General features: G+C 42.8%; 1 protein-coding gene across 1 annotated transcript; it reads right to left on the reverse strand.

Moving 5' to 3' along the window:
- Positions 1 to 6,745: 6,745 nt before the first annotated feature.
- Positions 6,746 to 12,030, reverse strand: prdm13 (PR domain containing 13; the record flags this gene model as incomplete). Its single annotated transcript, XM_080006113.1, has 4 exons — positions 6,746 to 8,232; positions 9,939 to 10,059; positions 10,212 to 10,343; positions 11,854 to 12,030. 4 exons carry the CDS (start codon positions 12,028 to 12,030, stop codon positions 6,746 to 6,748), a joined length of 1,917 nt encoding a protein of 638 aa, XP_079862239.1.
- Positions 12,031 to 12,451: the final 421 nt, after the last annotated feature.

The following is a 12,451-nucleotide window of genomic DNA, read 5'->3' on the forward strand; positions in this document are numbered from 1 at the left end:
GAAAGTCAACATTGGTTTGGAAAGGCAGTGATTTGATCAGAAGGGGTGGCTTGGCTGCTCGTGTGCCACTACGCGTGCTCATGCATCTGTGTGGGTTCTTGCCCTTTTCCAAGCTCTGTGCGACCAGTCGTGTGTTTATTTGCGTCACCTGCCCTCCTCTCCTAGTTCCCCTGATCTGTGAGAGCGCGTCGCCCACAGCGCAGCAGTTGCTTCCGATCCACTGTCCCCAAAAAGAAAAGATACTGAGGGACAGAGGTACTGAAACCAAAATATAGAATCTGAAACAGGCTTCAGTTCCTACAGGATACAGTAAAGTGAAAAAAATGCATACACATACAGTGAAAGTAAAAAATATATCCACTAAGTAGGGTCTATAATAATACACAGTATATAAAATAAGTGCAACAGGCAAACAGCATATGTAGGCTCTTTTTCACAGACATTCATCTTCTACATCGTATTCAAGCTCAATATCTACACAGCCAATCAAATTTTTCAACTGTTCAGACACAAACTGGGCGATGCGTTGATTTTCTTGTGCTAGTTCTGTCTTGGGTCTTGTAATTTTACTTAAATTAAAATGTGGTGGAGGCAGAATGTGGATGCTGGCCTTGAACAGACATTATGTTTAGTAGCGTAGGATCGTGCCGTTCTTGCCTCATTGTGGAGGGAGCAGGTGTTGCTTTATGTAGAACAGGTAATGATGGTACTGAACAGAGTCATCACCTCCCTGTTTCCATCTCCCATCATTCCATCAACAGGCCTTCACCAAAATGCGAGGCTAAGGAAATGATTTGGAAACAAAATTCCAAATAACTAGTAATTTTGCTCGTTATAAAGTTACATTTATTGTATATTTATATTGGTCAGTAAGGTGACGGCCACGCCACCCCTCCAATCAGCCCCCTGCAACAGCCAAGCCCGGCTACTCCTCCACCAGTCAGCACAGAAGCCCCACACTCTGGAGGGGAGGAGGGGGTAGTCTGTTTCGTTGCCCTGGGGGAGGGTTGCTGATGGACCGTGCTGTTCCGGTTTTCCAGAAAACGGGACCGTTTTTGTTGGACGCTTTTGTTTGTTTGAGGTATGGGAACCCTGTTTCAGAGTCCAGGCTTTATTGAATTGTTTTCTTTTTTTCTCTGCTTTGTGGGGGGAGTAGGTTTATCTGGTTTTTCAGTTTGGTGGTAAGGTATGTGGTGTGGGGGTGCTGTGGTTTAAGCAGCTACACCTGTCTTGTCTAGTTAATTGGGCCTTGGATCAGGGGTGGCTGTACACCTGTTACTCACCAGAGCAATCAACGAGCACAGGTTAAATCACCCATCCCCACACACACACGGGGGGAGCCCTGGTCACGACATGTTCCCATCTGCTACGGGCTTGTTCCATCTCCTCCACTCTCTTCAATTCACCGTTATGTTTCAACACCATCACCTGTGTCCCTATGTCGGAGGGCCTTGAAAAAGCCGCTAGGGTGGGTGTGGCAGGCGGAACTGCCTGAACAATATTCCTATTACGTTTTCGAGGTGAAATTTTTTGATGTATCTGGATATTTATCTCAATATCAGAAAAATATATATACGATTTTTTTTACATGCGCTGCTATGTGACTGAGTTTCTATGGTATCAGATTTGCTGTATATTCACCCCCAGAAATCTATTACTTGTTCTCTAATTTTTCGAACCTCCATCCAGGCATGATTTCCACCCCATAGGATACCTCCCCACCCGAGCCTCTCAAAATCCAAGCAAATCCTTGCACCTGTTCTTTTCTCCAAATTGATTTTGTGTGTGTGTGTGTGTGTGTGTGTGTGTGTGTGTGTGTGTGTGTGTGTGTGTATTTTATCTCTGTACGTCTGTGCCTGTGCTATTCTGTCTGTCACAGGCCATGCCCATGATCTTTCAGGGAAAGCAATAAACAAATATTTTGGGGCCATGGTCCTCATAAAATTGCTCTCCAGCATTCTGCAGGTGAGCCTCGGCCGACATATCTTTTGGTGGCGACTGGGGAATGAGCAGAGGTGCTCTTCAACTTCCTTTAAGTGGTCCAAACTGGCCAAGTGGCACAGCTGTGAATATGAAACAATCCACTCTTTTCATCACTACCACTCTCTGCTTATGTGGTAAGGTTACGTGGTAATAAAAAAAAAAGTTTGTGTCATTATTTACTCTGGCAACCTTGGTTGGAGGTCAAATTTTATACCAGTATGCACTACACTTATTTATCTGCAATGTCACCTTTCTCCACAATGACCATTTGCCCATTGCCCCCTTTCTACCATTCCCCCATTATCTCTAGTCCTCATAGCGTGGTGCAGCTTTTCTGTAAAATACAGGATTTTGAGAGTATTGACACGTAGTGGTTTCAGTCTCCACGCTAATTAAAAAACTGTAACTTGTGGCAAGACACCAAATGGGTGATAAAGGGAGAGTGTGTGTCTGCCATAAAAGGACTCGAGTGACAATTGTCAGAGTGCCTTATAAGAGGCACTCATTCAGAAATTTTCAAATACTACCATAGATGCTGGAAAATAAGGCTTTCTGCATGTTTTTACTTTCTGGCCGTCATCATTACCTGTTTAGTAGCCAAAGCTTCTCCGACAATGACAACTTTGAAGTCCACCAGTTTTCTGTGCCGGTCCATGAATCTTTCAGAACAAACCTGTGTGGAAGCTGTTCCAACAGCGCGCTGTCCTTCCTTCTTGCAAGGCCTCTTGGCAGAGGAAGCAGCACAAAGGCACTGTGAACAATGTTCTAATCGTCCAGAGGATGAAGAATCCCAAGGAAAGACATTCCAGTTGCCCTGGAAAGGAAATGTCACAAACCAAAGCGCCAGCATTTCTGTTTGCTGGCATCACTGGGAATCACCATCAAAATGTATCAAAGTAGTACATTTCCAACACGCCGACACATGGACACAGACAGACACAGACAGGTGCACACACACACACACACACACACACACACACACACACACACACACACACTTTCACACAAACACACGCAATCACACATGCCCTGAGACCTGAAATTGTTCTACATTGTCCTTTTTTTTAAATTTTGTAATGCATCTTGGCAGTTACCTCCACAACTCTGCTTGGAATTCGTCAGCAGAAGACAAGAGTTAATGGACAGAAAAAAGATCTATTTTATCAGATTATTATTATTATATTTTTTTTGCACAATGTATCTCCATAGCAGAGAAGCTGAATTCCCAGTGGCAAAAAATTAAGATTTCCAATCTTCATTTGAGGTAGAGTCCATACTAAAGTGCATCTCATTCATTTTACCATAAAAAGATGATACATGTAGAGATAATTTCAAAGCGAATCGGCTGAATGGGCCTGACCTTATCTTTGAGCCAATACACCGCATTTGTGATCGTCTAAGTACATTTTGCACCAATCAAAGTGAAACGCATTGATGGCATTACATTCATCTACCATGTCATCACAATTCTTGCATTGATGGTGGAATGTGAATTCAGTGAAAGCTCGGCAGTAAATGGAGGAAGTTAAGATTCACCGTGAGCACAGACCAACCTAATTTAGAAACCCTCTGAGTGTTCTTCACGAGACCACGGATCTAAAAAGCAGAGCACCTAGCAGACATTAATAGCTTCCAGGCGCTGTTGAATGAAGCGAATTCTTCATAATAACATGGCATTCTCTTTTTATTCATCAGCTGCACCTGACTGTATTGATATAGCTATTTATTTGCGTGATTAAAAGATGCATAGATGAGAATGAAGCACTACAAATCCTAAGCTAGATATATACTGAAGATATACCATAACTCATTCTATAGTCCTCTTCTTTGTGGTTCTCCTCAGCCTTGCAACCAGTCTGGCTGTTGTCTTGGCTGACAGGGACTGTTGGTCGGGTTATCTGAAGAAGACGTGGTTGAATGTTGATTGAATATGGCTTTGTAATGGCATTTTTGAACCGACAAAAAAAAACATGTAATGTCTGCAACAAAGAGAACGTTCTGCCACAACCTATGAGGGGCCTAGTTACTTATATCCGTATGCCTATTGGGAGATTACTTTCTTTCATATAATTAATTCCTGTGATGATACAGACCACCTAGCGCCATCCGTGTTTATACTAAGAATAGTTCAAAGTCCATGTAAAGCAAGCGGTCATTAGGGCAAGGACATGGATGATTTTTATCTGGTGTTTTACTCCTTTATTGATTGTTGAGTCCAAATTAAAGAAAAATAAACTGTCTTGATAGTTCTTGGTTAGTTTAATCTCATCCCGAAGCCATTATGAACCAAGGATACCTGCCACAGCCCAGAAAAGAATGAATCACGGCCCGGGAAACAAGTTAGCCTGGGTGGCAGGCCAGCAGAGTAGCGTCCGATCCTGGAAAAAAAAATGTTCTCGGCTTGGAGTCAAACTCTTGATCAAACTGTTTTTTCCCCTCGGTGTCCTCTCTAATGAACGGCACTAATTGATTTAAAACGCTGGTGGGAGGGGAATGGTATGGGGTGGTGCAGGGGGCCAGCGTTTTAGTGTATGAGAGTGCAGGGAACCGGACCGGTCCAGACGGATCTGCTGGGGATTAGAGGATATCTCCTCAGTAGTCAATTCCATCCATCCTGAGCTCATTAGGTCTTTAATTTAATTGTATTTTATTTTATTTTATTTTAAATTATTTTATTTTATTTTACATTGTAGGTTAGAATGTATGTAATAATCACGAGTTTATTTGAAATTACGATTTAATGTGCAATGTCAATTGCATTTATTTTCTCTAAACAATAATAAATATCATACCAATTAAATTTCAATTAAGGAAGCTATTCTCAGAGTTGCAAGATTTATTTATTTGTTTGTTTAAACAACAAAATGAACAGTTAAAAGTGCAACAGCACGTTATTTCCTGCAAACGCAGGAGGAAACGCATTGTATACCAACAATGAAAAATAACCACATACAGAAAAGACAAAGGATTGTTATAAATAAATGTGTATATATATATATATATATATATATATATATATATATATATATACTGTTGTTGTTCAATCGAGGTAATTCATTTTCATCTGTTAGGCAATTTTTTTATCGTGTTTTGATTTTTATTTCTTGTTGTGTCTTTTGTTTTTTTTTATTCAATGTAGACAGATTGTTCAAAATACAGTTTATTATTATTGCTTATTATTCGGTTTCACAACTGGTAATGAAAGGGAATGAATGTGTCGGCATAATGTATGTTGTGTCTTTAGACTTTGCACAAATGTAAATTATATACACACTCTATTGATTCACTCTAATAATTGGTACAAGTGTTGTAAAAGCTGAAAACTGCGCATTGAGCCTCGTTTCAAAATATAGCAATGTCTCGGACGTGGATTGGCATACAAGCACCCTGAGTTGTACGCACAGCCTGCTCACAGCACAGCTTAGTAAAAAGAAAGTGGAACTTCATTTTTTTATTTAGTGTGTGATTGTCCTTGCTGCGTTTTGTTTTGATACAATTAAATTGACCGAATCCTCTGAATAGAAACTCTCTACATATGTCAAAATATTTCACATTTTCCATTGACGAAACTAATCTTGGATGTGTGTTTTATGTGTGTTGTACTTTCAAACTTCTGATCGGTTTACTGTCATAAAACGATACCTCTTACTCCCTTTGTCGGGGAAAACGAACAGTTTTAAATAAAAAAAAAAAAAAGCCTAAACTAAGGCCAGGAATGTGAATAAGAATTAAAGCGGAAATGGAATCAAAGCAATTTGGAGACCTTGTTTAAAGGTAGCGGTGTTTTTTTTTCTTCTTTTCGTTCAATATAGAAACGGAGCGGCACGGGGACGCACGGGCGCGCCGAGGACACGTCCCTAATGAATATGCATGTCTTGCACAGAAAATCCGTTACCGAGAAAACCGTTCCTGATGAAAAGGGCGCCAGGGACATGGAGGGGCAAAGGAGAAGGTGCCCGGGCTCGGGCCCCCACCTGCACGTGCCCAAATATATATATATATATATATATATATATATATATATATATATATATATATATCAAAGGGAAAAAGTTAAATAAAGATAAGATACATAAAGGAATTCATTAACTCAAGTCCCACCTTTGTATTTAAATTATGTTTATTCAAAAACGAACAACCCAAACAACCCAATCAACAGGAAGAAAATATTGTCAAGGGACAATACCACTTATATAAACAGAACATATACAGTACTTCTCCACTGAACTGTGAAATATCATACTGTACACTTTTTTTACATACGCTTTAATGTAATTATTACACCACCACCACCACCCCCCCCCCCCCCACCCCCCATCCCCCGAAGCAGGACATTAAATTAAACTGGTACTGCTGGCTACTTCTCGCCAAGAAAGTGCAAAAAAAATAAAGTATAATGCTATTCAATGCGGATATGGAGCAGAGTAGTTCTTAAATGCATGAATGAAATGTACAACTGAGCTTTAAGTGTGTTGAAAATGAAATGCCTTTGTTGATTTAAAGTGCAGCTGCCGCAGCTGAGAAATATGCCCCCTCGCTCGTAACTTCTGTGACGTCAGCGCGTCACGTCTGCTGGAATGCGCTCCGCCGACGTCATCGGACAGTCCGATGACGTCAACAAAGTGCTCCCCGCGTCAGGGCTCTTGATGGGACGTACAGGCCCTAAAAATGTTTTTTTCACGATGAAAAAGAGAGTTCCATGAGCGTCGTTTAAAAAAAAAAAAAAAGACATGTTATCAGTCTCGAACGGACATACAAAACATTAATCGTTGTTTTTGCACGACTCCTGGTCGCTCTGGTCGTCGGTGAAGCACACGTCGACGTCGCTGTCGTTGTCGTCGTCTTCGCCGCTCTTCTGGCCGGCGTCCTCGAACAGCCCCCCCGCCTTGTCCTCGTGCTTCTTGACGGTCTGGCCCGGGTGCCGGGACTTGACGTGGCGCTCCAGGTCCCTGCGGCGGACGAGCACCTTGCCGCAGAACTCGCACCTGTACGGCGTGTTGCCCTCCGCGTGCAGCCGGATGTGCTTGTTGAGGTTGCTGGGGTCGCCGAAGGGCCGGAAGCACACCTTGCACTTGAGCGGCTTGTAGCCCGTGTGCGTCCGCATGTGGATCTTCAGCCCGTACTTCCGGGAGTAGAGCTTGCCGCAGTACAGGCACAGGTGGCCCTTCTTGGGCTTCCCCGGGTGGCCCGGGGCGCTGGGCGGCATGGACTCCAGCCGCGCCCGGTTCTTCTCCACGGCGATCTCGGAAAGCTGCTGCGTGTGCATGGCGATCTCCCGGTCTATGTTGGTGATGGACCCCAGGTCTTGGTTGAGGGATGGCGCGCCGAAGTACGAAGACACCGACTCCGGGTACTTGAGGAGGTTGCTGAAGTGGAACTTCAGCGGGTAGTACGGGGAGCTGTAGAGGAGCTCTCCGTTGTAGACCGTGAAGGGCATGAGGGGGATGTTACAGTCCGCGCCGTACGGCTTGACCCCGTCGAACTGGGGCAGAGAGAACCTTTCGAAGTGGAGTCCCGGCGGCATCTGCGGGTACCGGGAGGGGGACAGGGCGGTGTGCATCCGACTCTCCACGTGCTTGAAAGCGGAGCCCTCCTCCAGGTGCGGCATTAAGGGGAAACCGCGGATGGCGTTGGAGCACGGCATGATGGGGGACGACGGCTCGATCGAAGGCGCGCACTTGGAAGGATGGCTGCCGCCGTTTAACGAGTCGTTCAAGCTGACGCTGCGCACGGACTTCATGCTCCCGACCAGCTTGCCGAACCCGAGTCCGTTGAGCTTCCCGGTGGTTTCCTCCGCAGCGGGGCCCTTGGAGACACCCATAGGTTTGAACGCGGAGCGCACGCCCGGATGGAAGCCCATGCTGCTGAGCACCGACGATGTGGCCCCGAGGCCGAGGAAGTGTCCGTGATTTCTCGCTGAGGTAACGCTCATGTCCAGGGCCCGGTCCTGTTCCTCGGAGTTCGTTTTCCTCGGCAGCCCCACTTTGGTGAGAAAGGGCGAAGAGGTAGACACGGCCCGCCTGCCGGAGTCCGAGATGGATGTGCTGTGGCCGCTCCTCGGAGAGGTCGAGGTGTTGGGGATGTCTCCGGACTTGGGCGACCTGCTGAAGGTCTCCGAGCCTCTGGCCTGCTCGCTGCTTACGAACCCCCGGCCGCTGCTCAGAGCACAGTGGAAGTGGACGTGGGCCTTGAGTGTGTTCGGGTACTTGAATATTCTCCAGCAGTACCAGCAGATATAACGCTCCTCACCTGGGGGAACGAGGAGGAAACGGGACTTTAGTGGCGTGAAAGATTTGAAATGTGGGACAGCATTTCCACATGATGTGCAGAGAGACAAAAAATAAAAAATAAAAACATATAGGTTATAGAGTTTATATACATGTAAAAGCTCTGACCATTGCCCCTCAAAAATATAATATTGCAGTCTATTATACAACTTGTTATTTAAAAAAAAAAACTGTAATTAGGGTGCTCACTGCACCCAGCCCAGATAATGGCCCTGGTTTAGCAGAGGTTAATATAGTTGTAATGATTTTGTAATCCTCATACGGGCCATTGTTAATTACTGCCATCAAAAGAGCAAACGCCCATCCCAATCTGGCGCTCGGAAAAACACGCATTGAACGCCGGACTTTCCCCTCTCTGCGCTCTTTCCCGTGGAAGTGACAGCAGCTGCGGCTTGAAATCGCAAGTCTCCAGAAACAATGGCCCTGGTCCATCTGTTGACGCCGCATAATAGCGGAGCGTATGTCAAGGAGCGCGATGTGAGCACAGGAGAGCGGCACACAAAGTGTTCCGCCGCAAATCAGGGCAATATACATCCCACATAAAAGTTAGTATTCATTAGGTAACAATACCTCGCGCACCCAGCTAATTTGCCGTGAAGCACTTGTTTTCGGATTTATTTGCTTTTGAATGCATGAATATTAATGACGCGGTGACATTTGTTCACCCCTGCATCACCATCATCTTCTGTCCAGTCTGTCTGCTTTTAGTTGCTGCTTTAAGCCACGTTTTCACCCAATGAGTGCTCATTATTGGAAATTGTTATTTTAATGCAATTTTAATAATATATATATGTATTAAAATAATATACAAATTTTCAATTTTCAATTTGGAGCAAATGTGTGTGTGTATATATATATATATATATATATATATATATATATATATATACACACCCACATATTCATACAGCAATGCATACATACATTATATGCTTGTCTATAAACAATTCTCTTTACGCAGGAATTTCGTGAAGTGTATCCGTTAATAGTAATCATGTTTAAACCCTCTTAGTGTTTTTGAGCTGGTGTCCGAATAGGATTATCATTTGTCCCATTAATCCCCAAGCAAAGCACAAACGCCAAAATATAACAGCGCAAATAATGAGACGTGTTAAAACGCCCCCCCACGGAATACTAAATTGATTAAAATACTTATTTAATTAAGGAATAAATTAATATTGATGTGTTTTCATTTTGGAATAAGAAGAAATTCAAACTGGCAAATACCAAATAATTTAGGGGGAGGATCAGTTGGCTGTTTTAACACGGTGTTGTTTTTTAAGAAAAACATTATAATAATCGTTTGAACAAGTTTTTATTATAACATTATTATAAAATTGATATTGATATTCCAACATAACAACGCCTATTTTTAATTGTACTCTTTTAATTTACAGGATGTTATCATGTTTGATGTTATCTTACGTTTATGTATAAATCGAAATATTTGGGCTGGCTATCAGAAAGCATTAATGCAGCCCTACAAAATAAACAACATTGATTTCCATCGGTGGAGCATCACTGTATTGACAGTCACTTAACCGAAATGATGGACTCTCAGAATGTCGATTATATATAGTCCCAGGCATCTGTGGCCTGTAGGGCCTTCTCAGCACCACTGTAAACCCATTAAGGCGTTTTTTTTTTTCCAAGTACTTGTGTTTTTACCTTTTTCGTCGTGCGTCGGGGTGGCAGTGGTTGGAATGTCGTACCACTGAGCCAGAGGGTTGGAGTACCACACACTGAGCTCCTCTCCTGCAGGGATCTCCCTCAGCACCCGGTAGAAGATCTAAAGGGGGAAGGTCAACGATTAATGTCGCAGAAAATTAAATACAAGTAAAATAAATACAAAATAAAATGAAAAAATGAAAATGTAAAAAAAAAAGTTAAATAAACAAATACATAGATAAATACATACATATGGAAAACAATATGATTTACCTGTCCACCAGGTAAATCCGTGACAGCTTCTAGGTTTTGTTCTTGGCTGTTCCTGGCGGCGCGTATGAAACCAATCCAGTCTGGCACAGGACAACCCGATTCATCCACAAACTCTCCCCGGACGATGCGAATCTAATGGAGAAAAAAAGACACAACATGAAATTTATGTTAAATTATGAAACATCAGAATCATTAGTAACCATCATAAATTTCACAAGTTAACCTCAAAAACAATTTCACAACGAACAAATAATGAAGCAACGAATAAACAAATACAAATTCTAGAACTAGAACTCGTTTTCTTATATTATATGTATTACTTCATATTATTCGTTCACAAATTATTTTAATATATGCAAAATGGTCGGATATTATTTCATATGATTGAATATTTAATATTTGTTCTTTGATTAATTCATAACCGCCGCGTCTACCTGGTGCGCCCGCATCCAAGACTCGGTTAGTGCGTCTTTATCCGCCCTGTTAGGCCCGCACTGATAATAATCTATTACAGGGGATGACAAACAGGCCTAATTGAGTTGATATGGGAAACTGATTTGAGGAGTGTCAGAGCGTTTCTAAGCTGTTCAGGGAAATTAAAGACTGAAGCGTGACATTTGACACAGAGATTGCACCTGATGAACGCGCATCGCCCCCAGCAATGCATTTAGACGCATCCATCACACTCCCTGACAGCTGGGACAATACCAGGGCGTATTTATACAGTTATATAGACTACAAATAATAGATTCAGATTTATGCCTTTACAATTCATTAACTAAAAGTCCGGAGTTTCAAAAAATTTTTTCTACGTTGAAAATTTCAATTGGGCCCGCTATGCTATTGACAAAACATTCTTAATTAAAAAATTGAAAATTATTTTAATTATATATAATATAATATAACTATACTATTATAAAATATTTGATTGTATTTTACTTAGCTAAAGGGTGGATAACGTTAAAAATAAAATGACTAATTGGAATAACTAGCTTGGAAGACAGTAATATTTATGACTTATATCCCGCAGCATCCCTGGTCGCCCATTAGGGCGGTGAAGCAGCAGCTCAGACTCACAGAATTCGCTTCTTCCTCGAAGAACTCAATTATTTCCAATCTGACAGCGCAAACCAATTTATGCACAAAAGGCCCATTCGGCGTTGACAGCTCAGCTTTAACAAAACCAAACTTTTTCTGTAAAGTGTGAAGCATATAAATAATAATAATAATTATTATTATTATTATTATTATTATTATTATATATATAGTTATTATTATTATTATTATTATGTTTGATCTGACTTTTTAAATTGATGTGATTCTATTTGGTATTGCAGATTTTTTGTTCATTGTTAAATCGGTGAATTTTGATTATTTTGTTCAATTTATTTATATAAAAATGTTCAGCCTTAATATTACACAGGATAAAACAAAACAGATTACATTAATAGAACGCAATAGATAATGGCAATTAAATGAACTACTCGGTGTGCCTGCTCCAGTCAAGTCACAAATTAATCTATCAACTAAAAATAAAAAAATCTCAAATCTTGATTTCAAATTTTATTGGGAACAGGGATGAGGAATGTGACCCCAATAAATCATATGCAATGCAAAAAAAGTTGTTGTTTTTTCCCCGTACCTTTTTCTTGGCTCCGACTTCCTTGCGGTCCGACACGTACTTTCCCAGTTTGAAGACGCCCGGCACCGGTCCAATCCGCAGGCCGGCCGGGATGCAGCAGTCCGCAGACACCGTGACGCTGGAGGCCCGTGTGGTTTGCATGGCTGGCTGTGCGTGCAGCGCTGGGACCAGAACCATGTAGACCCCGCGCTGACTCTACTGGCCCGACCGATGGACTGAAAGGTGGAGGCGAGCGGGGCGAGAAGAGGAGGAGGAGGAGGAGGAGGAGGCAGCGAGAAGATGAGGACAGGCCAGTCACCACCCGAGAAGTGACGCGCCGGCGTATGTGATCCTGCTTTTCTAATGGAGCCAGCGAGGTATCCCCCCTCGGCGCGTTGACGCGCAAGTTGGGAGCGCGCGGCTGCGTGTGAGAGAGTTTGGCTTTTTCAACAGCTGTGAGCGGAGGGGGGAAACAGGCCGATGGTCACATGGAGACTTTCCCTCACCCCTGCAACATAATGAATTGCTCCTAAACGGTGGAAAAGACAATGGGGCCGGCCGACCTTCCCATCCCCAAAATCCAATTTGTCAAGGGCGAAGAAAAGAGGGCGCAGAACCA

This window comes from Zeus faber (assembly GCF_960531495.2).
Source record: "Zeus faber genome assembly, chromosome: 8".
Taxonomy (NCBI): Eukaryota; Metazoa; Chordata; class Actinopteri; order Zeiformes; family Zeidae; genus Zeus; species Zeus faber.